The 21879-nt window shown below is 43.4% G+C and overlaps 1 protein-coding gene across 2 annotated transcripts in view; it reads left to right on the top strand.

Moving 5' to 3' along the window:
* LOC106561804 (growth arrest-specific protein 2) overlaps positions 1-21879 on the top strand; it is a 74564-nt gene that overhangs the window by 34359 nt on the left and 18326 nt on the right. For both annotated transcript variants that reach the window (XM_014126049.2, XM_014126051.2), the window contains exons 2-3: positions 143-306; positions 14779-14918. In XM_014126049.2, coding sequence (XP_013981524.1) covers positions 162-306; positions 14779-14918 — 285 coding nt within the window. In that variant the 5' untranslated portion in view covers positions 143-161. The remainder of the gene's footprint in view (positions 1-142; positions 307-14778; positions 14919-21879) is intronic.

Genomic DNA, 21879 nt, shown 5'->3' with positions numbered 1-21879 from the left:
CTCTCCTCTCTCAAGGCCAGTGTTTATTGTGACTGTCCGACCCTCTCTTCTCTCAATAACAGTGTTTGTTGTGACTGTCCGACCCTCGCCTCTCTCAAGGCCAGTGTTTATTGTGACTGTCCGACCCCTCTCCTCTCTCAAGGTGACGGGAGAGACTCACCATGTGCAGCTCTCTGAGTCCCAAGCAGCCAATTGGCCCAGGCCTGACGGATATGCAACAATACAGCCAATGGCTGGCCAGCCGCCACGAAGCCAGCCTTTTGCCAATGAAGGAAGACCTGGCCCTATGGCTAACCAGCATGCTGGGTAAGTTCTATATGATGTATGGAATATATACATTCATATATAGATTAATATATATGTGAATCCTACAGTATGTTTGTGTATTGGTCTACTGCTCATGATGGAGAACATGTGGCTCAACAACATGCTGGGTAAGGATTGTGGCTTTGATTCCCACTGGGGACACCCACACCAACATGCTGGGTAAGGATTGGGGCTTCGATTCCCACTGGGGACACCCACACCAACATGCTGGGTAAGGATTGGGAGCTTCGATTCCCACTGGGGACACCCACACCAACATGCTGGGTAAGGATTGGGGCTTCGATTCCCACTGGGGACCCCACACCAACATGCTGGGTAAGGATTGTGGCTTAGATTCCCACTGGGGACACCCACACCAACATGTATGCACTCGCTGTTGTTAGTCACTTTGGATAAAAGCGTCTGCTAAATGGCATATATTATTATTATATTATTGACTGCTCTGGAAATGGCCTTGATGTGGCTGGCTGTCATCAACAAATCAAATCAAATGTATTTATATAGCCCTTCTTACATCAGCTGATGTCACAAAGTGCTGTACAGAAACCCAGCCTAAAACCCCAAACAGCAAGCATTGCAAGTGTAGAAGCATGGTGGCTAGGAAAAACTCCCTAGAAAGGCCAAAACCTAGGAAGAAACCTAGAGAGGAACCAGGCTATGAGGGGTGGCCAGTCCTCTTCTGGCTGTGCCGGGTGGAGATTATAACAGAACATGGCCAAGATGTTCAAATGTTCATAAATGACCAGCATGGTCAAATAATAGTAATCACAGTGAACAGGTCAGGGTTCCATAGCCGCAGGCAGAACAGTTGAAACTGGAGCAGCAGCACGGCCAGGTGGACTGGGGACAACAAGGAGTCATCATGACAGGTAGTCCTGAGGCATGGTCCTAGGGCTCAGGTCCTCCGAGAGAGAGAGAGAAAGAAAGAAAGAGAGAATTAGAGAGAGTATACTTAATTTCACACAGGACACCGGATAAGACAGGAGAAATACTCCAGATATAACAGGCTGACCCTAGCCCCCCGACACAAACTACTGCAGCATAAATACTGGAGGCTGAGACAGGAGGGGTCAGGAGACACTGTGGCCCCATCCGATGATACCCCGGACAGGGCCAAACAGGCAGGATATAACCCCACCCACTTTGCCAAAGCACAGCCCCCACACCACTAGAGGGATATCTTCAACCACCAACTTACCATCCTGAGACAAGGCCGAGTATAGCCCACAAAGATCTCCGCCACGGCACAGCCCAAGGGGGGGGCGCCAACCCAGACAGGAAGACCACGTCAGTGACAACCCACTCAAGTGACGCACCCCTCCTAGGGACGGCATGGAAGAGCACCAGTAAGCCAGTGACTCAGCCCCTGTAATAGGGTTAGAGGCAGAGAATCCCAGTGGAGAGAGGGGAACCGGCCAGGCAGAGACAGCAAGGGCGGTTCGTTGCTCCAGTGCCTTTCCTTTCACCTTCACACTCCTGGGCCAGACTACACTCAATCATAGGAGCTACTGAAGAGATGAGTCTTCAATAAAGACTTAAAGGTTGAGACCGAGTCTGCGTCTCTCACATGGGTAGGCAGACCATTCCATAAAAATGGAGCTCTATAGGAGAAAGCCCTGCCTCCAGCTGTTTGCTTAGAAATTCTAGGGACAATTAGGAGGCCTGCGTCTTGTGACCGTAGCGTACGTGTAGGTATGTACGGCAGGACCAAATCGGAAAGATAGGTAGGAGCAAGCCCATGTAATGCTTTGTAGGTTAGCAGTGAAACCTTGAAATCAGCCCTTGCATTAACAGGAAGCCAGTGTAGGGAGGCTAGCACTGGAGTAATATGATCAAATCTTTGGGTTCTAGTCAGGATTCTAGCAGCCGTGTTTAGCACTAACTGAAGTATATTTAGTGCTTTATCCGGGTAGCCGGAAAGTAGTCTAACCTAGAAGTAACAAAAGCAGGGATAAATATTTCTGCATCATTTTTGGACAGAAAGTTTCTGATTTTTGCAATGTTACGTAGATGGAAAAAAGCTGTCCTTGAAACAGTCTTGACATGTTTGTCAAAAGAGAGATCAGGGTCCAGAGTAAGGCCGAGGTCCTTCATGGTTTTATTTGAGACTACTATACAACCATCAAGATTAATTGTCAGATTCAACAGAAGATCTCTTTGTCTCTTGGGACCTAGAACAAGCATCTCTGTTTTGTCCGAGTTTAAAAGTAGAAAGTTTACAGCCATCCTCTTCCTTATGTCTGAAACACAGGCTTCTAGCAAGGGCAGTTTTGGGGCTTCACCATGTTTCATTGAAATGTACAGCTGTGTGTCATCCGCATAGCAGTAAAAGTTAACATTATGTTTTCTAATGACATCCCCAAGAGGTAAAATATATAGTGAAAACAATAGTGGTCCTAAAACGGAACCTTGAGGAACACCGAAATGTACAGTTGATTTGCCAGAGGACAAACCATTCACAGAGACAAACTGATATCTTTCCGACAGATAAGATCTAAACCAGGCCAGAACTTGTCCATGTAGACCAATTTGGGTTTCCAATCTCTCCAAAAGAATGTGGTGATCGATGTTATCAAAAGCAGCACTGAGGTCTAGGAGCACGAGGACAAATGCAGAGCCTCGGTCTGACGCCATTAAAAGGTAATTTACCACCTTCACAAGTGCAGTCTCAGTGCTATGATGGGGTCTAGAACCAGACTGAAGCATTTCGTATGCATTGTTTATCTTCAGGAAGGCAGTGAGTTGCTGGGCAACAGCTTTTTCTCAAAATGTTGAGAGGAATGGAAGATTCGATATAGGCCGATTAGTTTTTAATATTTTCTGGGTCAAGGTTTGGCTTTTTCAAGAGAGGCTTTATTACTGCCACTTTTAGTGAGTTTGGTACACATCCGGTGGATAGAGAGCTGTTTATTATGTTCAACATAGGAGGGCCAAGCACAGGAAGCAGCTCTTTCAGTAGTTTAGTTGGAATAGGGTCCAGTATGCAGCTTGAAGGTTTAAAGGCCATTATTATTTTCATCATCGTGTCAAGAGATATAGTACTAAAACACTTGAGTGTCTCCCTTGATCCTAGGGTCCTGGCAGAGTTGTGCAGACTCAGGACAACGGAGCTTTGGAGGAATACGCAGATTTAAAGAGGAGTCCGTTATTTGCTTTCTAATGATCATGACCTTTCCCTCAAAGAAGTTCATGAATTTATCACTGCTGAAGTGAGAGCCATCCTCTCTTGGGGAATGCTGCTTTTTAGTTAGCTTTGCGACAGTATCAAAAATAAATTTCGGATTGTTCTTATTTTCCTCAATTAAGTTGGAAAAATAGGATGATGGAGCAGCAGTGAGGGCTCTTCGATACTGCACGGTACTGTCTTTCCAAGCTAGTCGGAAGACTTCCAGTTTGGTGTGGCGCCATTTCCGTTCCAATTTTCTGGAAGCTTGCTTCAGAGCTCGGGTATTTTCTGTATACCAGGGAGCTAGTTTCTTATGACAAATGTTTTTAGTTTTTAGGGGTGCGACTGCATCTAGGGTATTGCGCAAGGTTAAATTGAGTTCCTCAGTTAGGTGGTTAACTGATTTTTGTACTCTTATGTCCTTGGGTAGGTAGAGGGAGTCTGGAAGGGCATCAAGGAATCTTTGGGTTGTCTGACAATTTATAGCACGACTTTTAATGCTCCTTGGTTGGGGTCTGAGCAGATTATTTGTTGTGATTGCAAATGTAATAAAATGGTGGTCCGATAGTTCAGGATTATGAGGAAAAACATTAAGAACCACGATTATGAGGAAAAACATTAAGATCCACAACATTTATTCCATGGGACAAAACTAGGTCCAGAGTATGACTGTGGCAGTGAGTAGGTCCAGAGACATGTTGGACAAAACCCACTGAGTCGATGATGGCTCCGAAAGCCTTTTGGAGTGGGTCTGTGGACTTTTCCATGTGAATATTAAAGTCACCAAAAATTTGAATATTATTTGCTATGACAACAAGGTCTGATAGGAATTCAGGGAACTCAGTGAGGAACGCTGTATATGGCCCAGGAGGCCTGTAAACAGTAGCTATAAAAAGTGATTGAGTAGGCTGCATAGATTTCATGACTAGAAGCTCAAAAGAAGAAAAAGTCTGGGTTTTTTTTTTGTTAATTGAAATTTGCTGTCGTAAATGTTAGCAACACCTCCGCCTTTGCGGGATGCACGGGGGATATGGTCACTAGCGTAACCAGGGGGTGAGGCCTCATTTAACACAGTAAATTCATCAGGCTTAAGCCATGTTTCAGTCAGGCCAATCACATCAAGATTATGATCAGTGATTAGTTCATTGACTATAACTGCATTGGAAGTGAGGGATCTAACATTAAGTAGCTCTATTTTGAGATGTATCACAATCTCTTTCAATAATGGCAGGGATGGAGGAGGTCTTTATTCTAGTGAGATTGCTAAGGCGAACACCGCCATGTTTAGTTTTGCCCAACCCAGGTCGAGGCACAGACACGGTCTCAACGGGGATAGCTGAGCTGACTACACTGACTGTGCTAGTGGCAGACTCCACTAAGCTGGCAGGCTGGCTAACAGCCTGCTGCCTGGCCTGCACCCTATCTCATTGTGGAGCTAGAGGACTTAGAGCCCTGTCTATGTTCGTAGATAAGATGAGAGCACCCCTCCAGCTAGGATAGAGTCTGTCACTCCTCAACAGTAACCCACTCTTTGGGATCCAGGCTGGGTTACTGAGGAATGTTCTCTTTGGGATCCAGGCTGGGTTACTGAGACATGTTCTCTTTGGGATCCAGGCTGGGTTACTGAGACATGTTCTCTTTGGGATCCAGGCTGGGTTACTGAGACATGTTCTCTTTGGGATCCAGGCTGGGTTACTGAGGAATGTTCTCTTTGGGATCCAGGCTGGGTTACTGAGACATGTTCTCTTTGGGATCCAGGCTGGGTTACTGAGGAATGTTCTCTTTGGGATCCAGGCTGGGTTACTGAGACATGTTCTCTTTGGGATCCAGGCTGGGTTACTGAGACATGTTCTCTTTGGGATCCAGGCTGGGTTACTGAGACATGTTCTCTTTGGGATCTAGGCTGGGCTACTGAGGAATGTTCTCTTTGGGATCTAGGCTGGGTTACTGAGGTATGGCCTCTTTGGGATCCAGGCTGGGTTACTGAGACATGTTCTCTTTGGGATCCAGGCTGGGTTACTGAGGAATGTTCTCTTTGGGATCCAGGCTGGGTTACTGAGGCATGGCCTCTTTGGGATCCAGGCTGGGTTACTGAGGAATGTTCTCTTTGGGATCCAGGCTGGGTTACTGAGGAATGTTCTCTTTGGGACCCAGGCTGGGTTACTGAGACATGTTCTCTTTGGGATCCAGACTGGGTTACTGAGGCATGTTCTCTTTGGGATCCAGGCTGGGTTACTGAGGAATGTTCTCTTTGGGATCCAGGCTGGGTTACTGAGGCATGTTCTCTTTGGGATCCAGGCTGGGTTACTGAGACATGTTCTCTTTGGGATCCAGGCTGGGTTACTGAGACATGTTCTCTTTGGGATCCAGGCTGGGTTACTGAGACATGTTCTCTTTGGGATCCAGGCTGGGTTACTGAGACATGTTCTCTTTGGGATCCAGGCTGGGTTACTGAGGAATGTTCTCTTTGGGATCCAGGCTGGGTTACTGAGACATGTTCTCTTTGGGATCCAGGCTGGGTTACTGAGGAATGTTCTCTTTGGGATCCAGGCTGGGTTACTGAGACATGTTCTCTTTGGGATCCAGGCTGGGTTACTGAGACATGTTCTCTTTGGGATCTAGGCTGGGCTACTGAGGAATGTTCTCTTTGGGATCTAGGCTGGGTTACTGAGGTATGGCCTCTTTGGGATCCAGGCTGGGTTACTGAGACATGTTCTCTTTGGGATCCAGGCTGGGTTACTGAGGAATGTTCTCTTTGGGATCCAGGCTGGGTTACTGAGACATGTTCTCTTTGGGATCCAGACTGGGTTACTGAGGCATGTTCTCTTTGGGATCCAGGCTGGGTTACTGAGGAATGTTCTCTTTGGGATCCAGGCTGGGTTACTGAGACATGTTCTCTTTGGGATCCAGGCTGGGTTACTGAGACATGTTCTCTTTGGGATCCAGGCTGGGTTACTGAGACGTGTTCTCTTTGGGATCTAGGCTGGGCTACTGAGGAATGTTCTCTTTGGGATCTAGGCTGGGTTACTGAGGTATGGCCTCTTTGGGATCCAGGCTGGGTTACTGAGGCATGGCCTCTTTGGGATCCAGGCTGGGTTACTGAGACATGTTCTCTTTGGGATCCAGGCTGGGTTACTGAGGAATGTTCTCTTTGGGATCCAGGCTGGGTTACTGAGGCATGGCCTCTTTGGGATCTAGGCTGGGTTACTGAGGTATGGCCTCTTTGGGATCCAGGCTGGGTTACTGAGGCATGTTCTCTTTGGGATCCAGGCTGGGTTACTGAGGAATGTTCTCTTTGGGATCCAGGCTGGGTTACTGAGACATGTTCTCTTTGGGATCCAGGCTGGGTTACTGAGACATGTTCTCTTTGGGATCCAGGCTGGGTTACTGAGACATGTTCTCTTTGGGATCTAGGCTGGGTTACTGAGGCATGTTCTCTTTGGGATCCAGGCTGGGTTACTGAGGAATGTTCTCTTTGGGATCCAGGCTGGGTTACTGAGACATGTTCTCTTTGGGATCTAGGCTGGGCTACTGAGGAATGTTCTCTTTGGGATCCAGGCTGGGCTACTGAGGAATGTTCTCTTTGGGATCCAGGCTGGGTTACTGAAGCATGATATCTAATAAGCATGTGTGTTGTGTTGAGTAAAGGTAAACATGTTTGTAAAAATACAACAGCCAAACCAGTCTCTGCATGCTGTTTCAGTCATGGGGTTGTAACTTTGACTGATCATAGTTCAGGAAGCAATTTCATGTTGCTGTGTCTGATTTGCAAAGCTGTCCAAAGCATATCCTGTTCAACAAACAATCATCTAACTGTGTTACACCACGTTGTGTACACCTTAAACACAGGTGATGGCCTGTTGTTTGCTGTTAGTCAGTGAGTCAGTGAGTGAGTGAGTGAGTGAGTGAGTGAGTGAGTGAGTGAGTGAGTGAGTGAGTGAGTGAGTGAGTGAGTGAGTGAGTGAGTGAGTGAGTGAGTGAGTGAGTTATTGTGCAGATACTTTTGTAGCCTAATCAGCTTCAGCCATTGTTTACTATTTCCTTTAATTTGAATGGATTCTCAATGGATTTGCATTATCCTGTTGATCTGAAGGTCATTAGACAATCAATCGTTAATGAGTCTGGAATGGAGATTGTGTCCAGGGGCTGACTGGGACCAGAAATCAGCCCTGGCATTTCTAACACATCAGCCCATTTTTTTTTATTCCCTTGAGGTCCTCATTATTAGCCAGATAATAATAATTAGACAGGCCCACTGGGCTTAAAATGGACCAGCCCATCTGGCATTTCGGCCAGTACGCCCCTGAGTGTGTCACACACACATTGTAACCTTCTCCTAATTGAATAATGGCTATTATTAGCATCTTTAAAAGCCTACTGTACAATGTATGATAGAAAGAAGTTCAGCTGTAGACTACTGTATAATCCATCTTGATTTTTCAACACTTCCTATTCCAGGAAGTGCTTCAAATCAGCATGTAACGTTTGATCCTATCTGACCCTATATTGACACTGTCTTCCTATCTGTGTCAGTCCCTATCTGTTAGCATTAGGAAGTGTGTGTGCGTCCCTATCTGTTAGCATTGGGTAGCCAGCTGAGCTGAGATATGAGGTATGGCCTCTGATGTGGTCTGGTTAGCCCCGGGGGGGGGGGGGAGAGAGGAGACTACAGGAAACAGATACATCACAAGGTTTATCTGGCCTCGCGCTCCCTACCAGTTTGCAAATAATCAGCTACTGATGACGATATCTTCCTTGATGATCTTCCGGAATGTTCATCTCTGGTCTAGATTTGACAATTACATGAAAAAGATTGTTCCCCCCCCACGATAGTATGACATTGGTTAAAGCATTATATCTATAGTCAATGTCAATGAAAATTCACAAATCAACCTGATTGGAGATACACAATACACTCCCTGCCTAACGTCATGAGCCGTGCGGCCTTTACCGAGGAAAAACGTACCGGATTTTTAACAGGGTCGTTTAGCAATTTAGGAGAGGGTGGAGAGTTTTAAATTCCTCAGCGTTTCACATCACAGACAAACTGAAATGGTCCACCCACACAGACAGCGTGGTGAAGAAGGCGCAGCAGCGCCTCTTCAACCTCAGGAGGCTGAAGAAATTTGGCTTGTCACCAAAAACACTCACAAACTTTTACAGATGCACAATTGAGAGCATCCTGTCGGGCTGTATCACCGCCTGGTACGGCAACTGCTCCGCCCACAACCGTAAGGCTCTCCAGAGGGTAGTGAGGTCTGCACAACGCATCACCGGGGGCAAACTACCTGCCCTCCAGGACACCTACACCACCCGATGTCACAGGAAGGCCAAAAAGATCATCATGGACAACAACCACCTGAGCCACTGCCTGTTCACCCCGCTATCATCCAGAAGGCGAGGTCAGTACAGGTGCATCAAAGCGGGGACCGAGAGACTGAAAAACAGCTTCTATCTCAAGGCCATCAGACTGTTAAACAGCCATCACTAACACAGAGAGGCTGCTGCCAACATAATCACTCAACAACAGCCACTTTAATAATGGAAAAATGTATGTAATAAATGTATCACTAGCCACTTTATATAATGTTTACATACCCTACATTACTCATCTCATATGTATATACTGTACGCCATACCATCTACTGCATCTTACCATCTTGATGTAATTAAATGTATCACTAGTCACTTTAAACAATGCCACTTTATATGTTTTCATACCCTACATTACTCATCTCATATGTATATACTGTACTCTATACCATCTACTGCATCTTGCCTATGCCGTTCGGCCATCAATCATTTATATATTTTAATGTACATATTCGTATTCATTCCTTTACACTTGTGTGCATAAGGTAGTTGTTGTGGAATTGTTAGGTTATATTACTTGTTAGATATTACTGCACGGTCGGAACTAGAAGCACAAGCATTTCGCTACACTTGCATTAACATCTGCTAACCATGTGTATGTGACAAATAAATTTGATTTGATTTAGTGTTCAGAGTATTTTCTGCTGCCTACCTAGCTCAAATTCTAGACATCAAATTAAAACGAGACTATTGTGTCTATAAAGTGATCATTGAATAAACAATTGGCGGATTGACAAAGTTTGTAGGTGCAGCAGTTTTTATTTAATTAAAAAATTATCACTCTCAGGTGATAATTTCTGTCCATTATTAAGAACCAATGATGTGCTACCTTTTTGTAGCATTTTTGACCATGCTAACAACCTCTTTTCAGCTGAATCTCAGCTGTTCTAAAACACTGAGATATAAAGGTCTCTTACCGTATGCATTGATTTCAGTACGCTCCTTCCTCTTTCAATTACATTTTCTTCTTGTCATTATAATCCAAATTTGATTAACACAGCAGTGTCCAGGTGCTTTCAATGTATTCCCGAAAACCTGAAGTCGCCATCCAGGTAAAAAGTTGTCAGGAAGTGCAGGTGTACCCAGGGTTTAACGTCAACATCTTTGCTTTTGCTTGTGCGATCTTTTCACAGTCAAAAGAAAACGGCAATGCTTACAAACTTGGTTAGCTATGGGACTGTTTTCAACACATCAACTGTTTTAGACAATTACATTTTAACAAGCAAGATAAATAAACATTCTATTAGTAGAGTGAATGAAGAACAACAAAAGCTTACTGTCCATTTAAACAGACTGTCCATTTAAACAGACTGTCAAGATAATGAGTTCATGATCCTCAACACGGGGACCCCTCAGGGGTGCGTGTTTAGTCCCCTCCTGTACTCCATGTTCACCCACGACTGTGTGGCCATGCAGAACTCTGACGACACAATGGTGGTACGCCTGATCACCGACAACGATGAGACTAAAGGGAGGAGGTCAGAGACCTGGCAGTGTGGTGCCAGAACAACAGCCTCTCCCCCTGACGTGAGCAAGGCAAAAGTGATGATTGTGAAGTACAGGAAAAGGAGGGCCGAACAGGCACCCATTAACAACAGGGCTGTAGTGGAGCGGGTCAAGAGTGTCAAGTTCCTTGGTGTCCACATCACCATTGAACTATCATGATCCAAACACACCAACAAAGTCGTGTAGAGGGCACGACAACGCCTTTTGCCCCTCAGGAGACTGAAAAGATTTGGCATAGGTCCCCAGATCCTTAAACACTTCTAAAAACCTGTTTTCGTTTTCTCATTATGGGGTATTGTGATGTCATTATGGGATATTGTGATGTCATTATGGGGTATTGTGATGTCATTATGGGGTATTGTGATGTCATTATGGAGTATTGTGATGTCATTATGGAGTATTGTGTGTAGATTGATGAGGATTTGTATTTATTTAATCAATTTTAGAATAAGGCTTTAATGTAACAAAATGTGGAAAAAGACATAAATACCTTATTTTCATAAGTATTCAGACCCTTTGCAATGAGTCTCGAAATTGAGCTCAGGTGCATCCAGTTTCCATCGATCATCCTTGAGATGTTTCTACAACTTCATCGGAGTCCACCTGTGGAAAAATTATTTAAATATTCTTATTTACAATGACTGCATACCCTGGCCAAACCCGGACGACGCCCTATGGGACTCCCAATCACGGATTCGAACCAGGGACTGTAGTGAAGCCTCTTGCACTGAGATGCAGTGCCTTAGACAGCACTTTAGTTTTCTTTCGAAAACCCCAAAGACACTTGTAAGTGCACTAGTCCAATGTCACTATGATTATACCTACACATCATGGTTCATCAGAAACCCTAAACATCGAAACAATGAGCTACAGACTCGAGTTGAATATTTTCCTGGTATTTTACAAACGTTCCATCCCGAGAATAATCCCTTTCCAGCCCAAACCAAAAGTATCGTTCTAAAGCACATTAATATGTCTGGATTTGATTAGAGCTTTTATCTCTATTGAAATTCAAGTCTGATACAGTACAAATCACTTTTTTTTTTTTTTGTGGAGCACTTCCTCTAAGAGTATGAATTAGGCTGTTTTGAGAAGGTTTGAATATTAAGCAATCCTACACATTGATTGAAATACAATAGAGCAACTTAGGTCAAAGTAAGCTAAAGCTGTGTGCTGGAAAACCTTGGTATAGCATGGGTGGTAGGCATTGTGGTGCTCATGTGAATTTCCTTTCTTTTTCGGCTTCAGACCAATGCCGACTTCTCACTTAAAAAAAAAAAATGTTTTGTTCTTAATCCTGTACATATGTTTGAAAAGGCCTCAATAAACAAGACATATAATATATGTACTTTGGCTAGAGTGGTTAGAACGTTGGGCCAGTAAACCGAAAGGTTGCTGGATTGAATCCCAGAACTGACAAGGTAAAAATCTGTCGTTCTGCCCCTGAACAAGGCAGTTTAACCCCACTGTTCCCCGGTAGGCCGTCATTGTAAATAAGAATTTGTGCTTATCTGACTCGCCTTGTTAAATAAAGGTTAAATTAAAAATGTAAATCTCAGATTTGCTTTGAAAACAGCCATTCTCTGATGAGGGCCCAGGGGATGGTAACACTTTAGATTAAGTATGCTTTATAAGCCAGGTCATTCGTAAATAATTAACTAAATATTAGCAAATGATTTATAATTATTTATAAATGTTTGTAAAACTAGTACATTATTAGTAAATATATTGATTTGTGAATGTTTAAGTAATATAGTTGCTAATAATGTACTAATCTTTTACAACATTTATAAATCATTTGTTAATAGTTGATTTATTTACTAATGATGTATGGTTTATAAAGGATAGTTAATAGAAAGTGTTACTGCATGAGAATAAGGCAGGAATAAAGGGTATTTCCCAAGTTCTCTCTCTCTCTCTCTCTCTCTCTCTCTCTCTCTCTCCCTGTCTCTCCCTCCATCCTCTTGGATCAATTACAACATTTGGAACTCATTAAAACCCCTGAACCCACCTCCCCTCTTTTCTCTCCAGCCCCCTCCTCTCTCTACCAAACCCTAACCCCCTTCCTTCTCCTCCAGCCCTCTCCTCCCTCTACCAAACCCTAACCCCCCCTTCTTCTCCAGCCCCCTCCTCTACCAAACCCTAACCCCCCTCCTTCCACTCCAGCCCCCTCCTCTCTCTACCAAACCCTAACTCCCCTCCTTCTCCTCCAGCCCCCTCCTCCCTCTACCAAACCCTAACCCCCCTCCTTCCTCTCCAGCCCCCTCCCTCTACCAAACCCTAACCCCCCCTCCTTCTCCTCTAGCCCCCTCCTCTCTCTACCAAACCCTAACCCCCCTTCTCCTCCAGAGCCCTCCTCTCTCTACCAAACCCTAACCCCCCCTTCTCCTCCAGCCCCCTCCACTCTCTACCAAACCCTAACCCCCCCTCCTCCCTCTACCAAACCCTAACCCCCCTTCTCCAGCCCTCTCCTCTCTCTACCAAACCCTAACCCTCCTTCTTCTCCAGCCCCCTCCTCTCTCTACCAAAAGAAAAATAGATGAAGACAGAAATCCCCCTGGTTTCTTTTCCACAGTGAGACGCCCCCCCCCTGCCCCCCCTGCCACCTCCTATTGCAGTCAGAATGATCTAACTGAGAAGGAATGGTTGTCTGTATGCCAGTCAACTAGGAATAACACATGTTGATCAGTGTGTGTGTGTGAGTGAGTGAGTGAGTGAGTGAGTGAGTGAGTGAGTGAGTGAGTGAGTGAGTGAGTGAGTGAGTGAGTGAGTGAGTGAGTGAGTGAGTGAGTGAGTGAGTGAGTGAGTGAGTGAGTGAGTGAGTGAGTGAGTGAGTGAGTGAGTGAGTGAGAGAGAGAGATCTCTGGAGAGTGTATCATTACTGTGCAGAATCAGATGGCCCCTGGCCTGTATTAGTCTGACTGTGTCATGTTATGCAGCATGCTAGGTCTAAGAGCTGTTCACATGGCCTTACTATCAGTAAGACTGTGTCTTTGTTGCTCTCTCTTATGACATACAGTGTTTTCAGTCACACATGCTTTAGGAACTGTAGGCTACTGTCCAAAAAAAAAAAAAAAAATGTATGAAATGTATGCATTCACTACTGTAAGTCGCTCTGCATAAGAGCGTCTGCTAAATGACTAAAATGTAAATGTAAATCTTACATTTCTTCACCATTATCTTATAGGCAGAACCTTTACCAACACGGCACACTTGGACTCTTAATTATCTTCAGCTTAAAGATCCAGTCTCAACGTCAACAGTGAAGAGGCGACTCCGGGATGCCGGCCTTCTAGGCAGAGTTCCTCTGTCCAGTGTCTGTGTTCTTTTGCCCGTCTTAATCTTTTTGTTTGTATTGGCCAGTCTGAGATATGGCTTTTTCTTTGTAACTCTGCTTAGAAGGTCAGCATCCCGGAGTCGCCTCTTCACTGTTGACGTTGAGACTGGTGTTTTGCGGGTACTATTTAATGAAGCTGCCGATTGAGGACTTGTGAGGCGTCTGTTCTCAAACTAGACACTCTAATGTACTTGTCCTCTTGCTCAGTTGTGCACCGGGGCCTCCCACTCCTCTTTCTATTCTGGTTAGAGCCAGTTTGCGCTGTTCTCTGAAGGGAGTAGTAAACAGATCTTCAGTTTCTTGGCAATTTCTCACACGGAACAGCCTTCATTTCTCAGAACAAGAAGATTGACGAGTTTCAGAAGAAAGTTCTTTGTTTCTGGCCATTTTGAGCCTGTAATCGAACCCACAAATGCTGATGCTCCAAATACTCAACTAGTCTAAAGAAGGACCGTTTTATTGCTTCTTTAAACAGAACAACAGTTTTCAGCTGCGCTAACATAATTGCAAAAGGGTTTTCTAATGATCAATTAGCCTTTTGAAATGATAAACTTGGATTAGCTAACACAACGTACCATTGGAACACAGGAGTGATGGTTGCTGATAATGGACCTCTGTACGCCTGTGTAGATATTCCATTTAAAAAAAATCACCCGTTTCTAGCTACAATTGTCATTTACAACATTAACAATGTCTACACTGTATTTCTGATCAATTTGATGTTATTTTAATGGACAACAAAATGTGCTTTTCTTTCAAAAGCAAGGACATTTCTAAGTAACCCCAAACTTTTGAACAGTAATATATATATATATATATATATATATATATAGAGAGAGAGGGAGAGAGGAGAGAGAGAGAGAGAGAGAGAGGAGAGAGAGAGAGAGAGAGAGAGAGAGAGAGAGAGAGAGAGAGAGAGAGAGAGAGAGAGAGAGAGAGAGAGAGAGAGAGAGAGAGAGAGAGAGAGAGAGAGAGAGAGAGATATAATGGGCTCGTAATCACAAAGCATCTCAGAGTATTAACATCTATTTAATGTCTCTCCTTCCCTCCACATACCTCTCCACCTCAGGTCTGGAGATCACAGCAGAGAGCTTCATGGAGCGTTTGGACAATGGCTTCCTGCTGTGCCAGCTGGCTGAGACGCTACAGGAGAAGTTCAGGCAGAACCAGACTCAGAACCATGGAGAACTGCCTCTTGGCAATGGAAAGGTACTGAGAAACCTATGCCCTTTTCACACTATCATGCTGACCTCGAATAGTAAATCAGAACCAATGGCGAGGTGGCTGGTCATTTGCCTGGTCCAGGAAACGGCAAAGCTTTGGGAAACCTACACCGGAGCAAGTTAAAACCAAGGCAGGGATCTAGTCTGATCTAGGGCCTGTGTGTCAAAAAGTGTCTCAAAGTTAAAGTGCTGACATAGGATTATCAGTTTTGCCTTTTTGCTTTTTAAATCATAATGAATAGCATTATATGGACAGGGGGGGAAATCTGATCCTAGATCAGCACTTAATACTCTGAGATGCTTTTTGATTACGAGCCCTGATCTGTTTGTGCCTTATAGCCAACTCCTGTGGTTTGTTTGGTTGCTTGGTTTGTTTGATATGCCAATGACCATGAAAGTGGCAAGACAGCACTAACAGATCTGGGACCAGGCTAAGAATCATAGTGGTGAAAACCAGACTGATTTAGTTGAGGCTAGGTTGTCCCATGCGGTGCTAATCTTTATAAAAATAGTATAGATTGCCAGCCAATACCTTTGTTGTTGTTTTTTGTTGTCCTCGAATTGAATGCTACAATACTACTGCAATAACTCATGGACTAACCGCCACCTTGGAATATAATTCTTAAAAATAAAATACTTTGACTCAGAGTATTAAGAAGGCCAATAGAATGCAACCTAGACCATGTCATTTCAGTGTAAAAAACCTCAGAGATCTTCAGATTAAAAATCAGGATATTGCTTTGGACGTGAAGCTTCTAGAATACCCCAGGATAGTGTTGATATTTAGCCTAGCTATGATTACACAGGATAGTGTTGATATTTAGCCTAGCTATGATTACACAGGATAGTGTTGATATTTAGCCTAGCTATGATAACACAGGATAGTGTTGATATTTAGCCTATCTATGATTACACAGGATAGTGTTCATATTTAGCCTAGCTATGATAACACAGGATAGTGTTGATATTTAGCCTAGCTATGATAACACAGGATAGTGTTGATATTTAGCCTAGCTATGCTAACACAGGATAGTGTTGATATTTAGCCTAGCTATGATAACACAGGATAGTGTTGATATTTAGCCTAGTTATAATTACACAGGATAGTGTTGATATTTAGCCTAGCTATAATTGCACAGGATAGTGTTGATATTTAGCCTAGCTATCATACCCCAGGATAGTGTTCATATTTAGCCTAGCTATGATAACACAGGATAGTGTTGATATTTAGCCTAGCTATGATAACACAGGATAGTGTTGATATTTAGCCTAGCTATGATAACACAGGATAGTGTTCATATTTAGCCTAGCTATGATTACACAGGATAGTGTTGATATTTAGCCTAGCTATGCTAACACAGGATAGTGTTGATATTTAGCCTAGCTATGATAACACAGGATAGTGTTGATATTTAGCCTAGCTATGATAACACAGGATAGTGTTGATATTTAGCCTAGCTATGATAACACAGGATAGTGTTGATATTTAGCCTAGCTATGATTACACAGGATAGTGTTGATATTTAGCCTAGCTATGATAACACAGGATAGTGTTGATATTTAGCCTAGCTATGATAACACAGGATAGTGTTCATATTTAGCCTAGCTTTGATTACACAGGATAGTGTTCATATTTAGCCTATCTATCTGAAACCTAGACATAATATTAGTATGTGGTTAGAGAGATTATTTTACAATTTTTTTAATACTTTTTTTGTTAAACATGTAAAACAGTATCAGTATCCAACCCACTTCATTGATAGCTGAACTGCAATCAGTTCTTATTCCAGCTGAACTGCAATCAGTTCTTATTCCAGCTGAACTGCAATCAGTTCTTAGTCCAGATGAACTGCAATCAGTTCTTATGCCAGCTGAACTGCAATCAGTTCTTAGTCCAGATGAACTGCAATCAGTTCTTATGCCAGCTGAACTGCAATCAGTTCTTATTCCAGCTGAACTGCAATCAGTTCTTATGCCAGCTGAACTGCAATCAGTTCTTATTCCAGCTGAACTGCAATCAGTTCTTATTACAGCTGAACTGCAATCAGTTCTTATTCCAGCTGAACTGCAATCAGTTCTTATTCCAGCTGAACTGCAATCAGTTCTTATTCCAGCTGAACTGCAATCAGTTCTTATGCCAGCTGAACTGCAATCAGTTCTTATGCCAGCTGAACTGCAATCAGTTCTTATTCCAGCTGAACTGCAATCAGTTCTTATTCCAGCTGAACTGCAATCAGTTCTTATTCCAGCTGAACTGCAATCAGTTCTTATTCCAGCTGAACTGCAATCAGTTCTTATTCCAGCTGAACTGCAATCAGTTCTTATTCCAGCTGAACTGCAATCAGTTCTTATTCCAGCTGAACTGCAATCAGTTCTTATTCCAGCTGAACTGCAATCAGTTCTTATTCCAGCTGAACTGCAATCAGTTCTTATTCCAGCTGAACTGCAATCTGTTCTTATGCCAGCTGAACTGCAATCAGTTCTTAGTCCAGCTGAACTGCAATCAGTTCTTAGTCCAGCTGAACTGCAATCAGTTCTTAGTCCAGCTGAACTGCAATCAGTTCTTATTCCAGCTGAACTGCAATCTGTTCTTATGCCAGCTGAACTGCAATCAGTTCTTAGTCCAGATGAACTGCAATCAGTTCTTATTCAAGCTGAACTGCAATCAGTTCTTAGTCCAGCTGAACTGCAATCAGTTCTTAGTCCAGATGAACTGCAATCAGTTCTTATGCCAGCTGAACTGCAATCAGTTCTTAGTCCAGATGAACTGCAATCAGTTCTTATGCCAGCTGAACTGCAATCAGTTCTTATTCCAGCTGAACTGCAATCAGTTCTTATGCCAGCTGAACTGCAATCAGTTCTTATTCCAGCTGAACTGCAATCAGTTCTTATTCCAGCTGAACTGCAATCAGTTCTTATTCCAGCTGAACTGCAATCAGTTCTTATGCCAGCTGAACTGCAATCAGTTCTTATTCCAGCTGAACTGCAATCTGTTCTTATGCCAGCTGAACTGCAATCAGTTCTTAGTCCAGATGAACTGCAATCAGTTCTTATGCCAGCTGAACTGCAATCTGTTCTTATGCCAGCTGAACTGCAATCAGTTCTTAGTCCAGCTGAACTGCAATCTGTTCTTATTCCAGCTGAACTGCAATCAGTTCTTATGCCAGCTGAACTGCAATCAGTTCTTATTCCAGCTGAACTGCAATCAGTTCTTATGCCAGCTGAACTGCAATCAGTTCTTATTCCAGCTGAACTGCAATCAGTTCTTATTCCAGCTGAACTGCAATCAGTTCTTATTCCAGCTGAACTGCAATCAGTTCTTATTCCAACTGAACTGCAATCAGTTCTTATTCCAGCTGAACTGCAATCAGTTCTTAGTCCAGCTGAACTGCAATCAGTTCTTATGCCAGCTGAACTGCAATCAGTTCTTATTCCAGCTGAACTGCAATCAGTTCTTATGCCAGCTGAACTGCAATCAGTTCTTATGCCAGCTGAACTGCAATCAGTTCTTATTCCAGCTGAACTGCAATCAGTTCTTATTCCAGCTGAACTGCAATCAGTTCTTATTCCAGCTGAACTGCAATCAGTTCTTATTCCAGCTGAACTGCAATCAGTTCTTATTCCAGCTGAACTGCAATCAGTTCTTATTCCAGCTGAACTGCAATCAGTTCTTATTCCAGCTGAACTGCAATCAGTTCTTATTCCAGCTGAACTGCAATCTGTTCTTATGCCAGCTGAACTGCAATCAGTTCTTAGTCCAGCTGAACTGCAATCAGTTCTTAGTCCAGATGAACTGCAATCTGTTCTTATGCCAGCTGAACTGCAATCAGTTCTTAGTCCAGCTGAACTGCAATCAGTTCTTAGTCCAGATGAACTGCAATCAGTTCTTATTCCAGATGAACTGCAATCAGTTCTTATTCCAGCTGAACTGCAATCAGTTCCTAGTCCAGATGAACTGCAATCAGTTCTTATGCCAGCTGAACTGCAATCAGTTCTTAGTCCAGATGAACTGCAATCAGTTCTTATGCCAGCTGAACTGCAATCAGTTCTTATTCCAGCTGAACTGCAATCAGTTCTTATGCCAGCTGAACTGCAATCAGTTCTTATTCCAGCTGAACTGCAATCAGTTCTTATTCCAGCTGAACTGCAATCAGTTCTTATTCCAGCTGAACTGCAATCAGTTCTTATGCCAGCTGAACTGCAATCAGTTCTTATGCCAGCTGAACTGCAATCAGTTCTTATTCCAGCTGAACTGCAATCAGTTCTTATTCCAGCTGAACTGCAATCTGTTCTTATTCCAGCTGAACTGCAATCAGTTCTTATTCCAGCTGAACTGCAATCTGTTCTTATGCCAGCTGAACTGCAATCAGTTCTTAGTCCAGATGAACTGCAATCAGTTCTTATGCCAGCTGAACTGCAATCTGTTCTTATGCCAGCTGAACTGCAATCAGTTCTTAGTCCAGCTGAACTGCAATCTGTTCTTATTCCAGCTGAACTGCAATCAGTTCTTATGCCAGCTGAACTGCAATCAGTTCTTATTCCAGCTGAACTGCAATCAGTTCTTATTCCAGCTGAACTGCAATCAGTTCTTATGCCAGCTGAACTGCAATCAGTTCTTATTCCAGCTGAACTGCAATCAGTTCTTATTCCAGCTGAACTGCAATCAGTTCTTATTCCAGCTGAACTGCAATCAGTTCTTATTCCAGCTGAACTGCAATCAGTTCTTATTCCAGCTGAACTGCAATCAGTTCTTATTCCAGCTGAACTGCAATCTGTTCTTATGCCAGCTGAACTGCAATCAGTTCTTAGTCCAGATGAACTGCAATCAGTTCTTATGCCAGCTGAACTGCAATCTGTTCTTATGCCAGCTGAACTGCAATCAGTTCTTAGTCCAGATGAACTGCAATCAGTTCTTATGCCAGCTGAACTGCAATCAGTTCTTAGTCCAGATGAACTGCAATCAGTTCTTATGCCAGCTGAACTGCAATCTGTTCTTAAGCCAGCTGAACTGCAATCAGTTCTTAGTCCAGATGAACTGCAATCAGTTCTTATTCCAGCTGAACTGCAATCTGTTCTTAAGCCAGCTGAACTGCAATCAGTTGTTAGTCCAGGTGAACTGCAATCAGTTCTTATTCCAGCTGAACTGCAATCAGTTCTTATTCCAGCTGAACTGCAATCAGTTCTTATGCCAACTGAACTGCAATCAGTTCTTATTCCAGCTGAACTGCAATCAGTTCTTATTCCAGCTGAACTGCAATCTGTTCTTATTCCAGCTGAACTGAAATCAGCTCTTATGCCAGCTGAACTGCAATCTGTTCTTATTCCAGATTAACTGCAATCTGTTCTCATGTCAGCTGAACTGAAATCAGTTCTTATGCCAGATGAAAGCCAATAACCTTCACATAAGAGGCTAGTAGTCCTGCAGCAACTGATATTTCATGACCCGATAGGCCAGTTTTATGGTTAGTGAGTCTTTGCAAAATGTCTCTTTTAAAGGTATTTAAGTAAGTCTGTTTCTGCAAGGTCTGTGGTATGTCATACCATGGCTGTATATAGCTATTGGTACAAGCTGTCCCCATTCTGGGGCCCCATATTTGAGTAGAGGCCACATGCTGGAAGTTAGAGTGAGAATAACTGTATGGGAAGGTAGTGTATAGCTTGTTAAACTGTATGGAGAGTTAGTGTATAGGTTGTTAAACTGTATAGGAAGGTACTGTATAGCTTGTAAATCTCTGACCATGCTGTTTCATACGACTAGTCTAATGACAGAAACGGGTTAACTTTGTTAGAATCCTTGATGGGAAATACACCAAGCATGAAGTTTACGTTGTACATTTTTAATAGTGTTCAAATCGTATTTGAAATAATTTGGAGTCATTTAGCTGGGCTTGATTGAGCTTGCCTGGTGTAATGGAACCAATAGAATCTAGAAATAGAATAGTGGTTGGAACCAATAGAATCTAGAAATAGAATACAGGTTGGAACCAATAGAATCTAGAAATAGAATACAGGTTGGAACCAATAGAATCTAGAAATAGAATACAGGTTGGAACCAATAGAATCTAGAAATAGAATACAGGTTGGAACCAATAGAATCTAGAAATAGAATACAGGTTGGAACCAATAGAATCTAGAAATAGAATACAGGTTGGAACCAATAGAATCTAGAAATAGAATACAGGTTGGAACCAATAGAATCTAGAAATAGAATACAGGTTGGAACCAATAGAATCTAGAAATAGAATACAGGTTGGAACCAATAGAATCTAGAAATAGAATACAGGTTGGAACCAATAGAATCTAGAAATAGAATACAGGTTGGATCCAATAGAATCTAGAAATAGAATACAGGTTGGAACCAATAGAATCTAGAAATAGAATACAGGTTGCAAAAGTGCAAACCCCGCCCATCTGGCGCTCCAGGCAGACTAAAGCAAACGCTTTAAAGTATTTGAATGATTTCAAATAGTATTTGAACAGTGGTCTGAGCCATTACAGGGCAGCTGGTGGTGGGTCTCCTGATGCTGGTGGTAGTCTGTTACAGAGCTGCTGGTGGTGGGTCTCCTGATACTGGTGGTAGTCTGTTACAGGGCTGCTTGTGGTGGGTCTCCTGATACTGGTGGTAGTCTGTTACAGGGCTGTTTGTGGTGGGTCTCCTGATGCTGGTGGTAGTCTGTTACAGGGCTGCTTGTGGTGGGTCTCCTGATACTGGTGGTAGTCTGTTACAGAGCTGCTGGTGGTGGGTCTCCTGATGCTGGTGGTAGTCTGTTACAGGGCTGCTTGTGGTGGGTCTCCTGATGCTGGTGGTAGTCTGTTACAGGGCTGTTTGTGGTGGGTCTCCTGATGCTGGTGGTAGTCTGTTACAGAGCTACTGGTGGTGGGTCTCCTGATGCTGGTGGTAGTCTGTTACAGGGCTGCTTGTGGTGGGTCTCCTGATGCTGGTGGTA

This window comes from Salmo salar, chromosome ssa10 (assembly GCF_905237065.1).
Source record: "Salmo salar chromosome ssa10, Ssal_v3.1, whole genome shotgun sequence".
Taxonomy (NCBI): Eukaryota; Metazoa; Chordata; class Actinopteri; order Salmoniformes; family Salmonidae; genus Salmo; species Salmo salar.
Note: the sequence above shows the minus strand (reverse complement) of the source record. Positions and strands in the feature narration are given on the sequence as shown.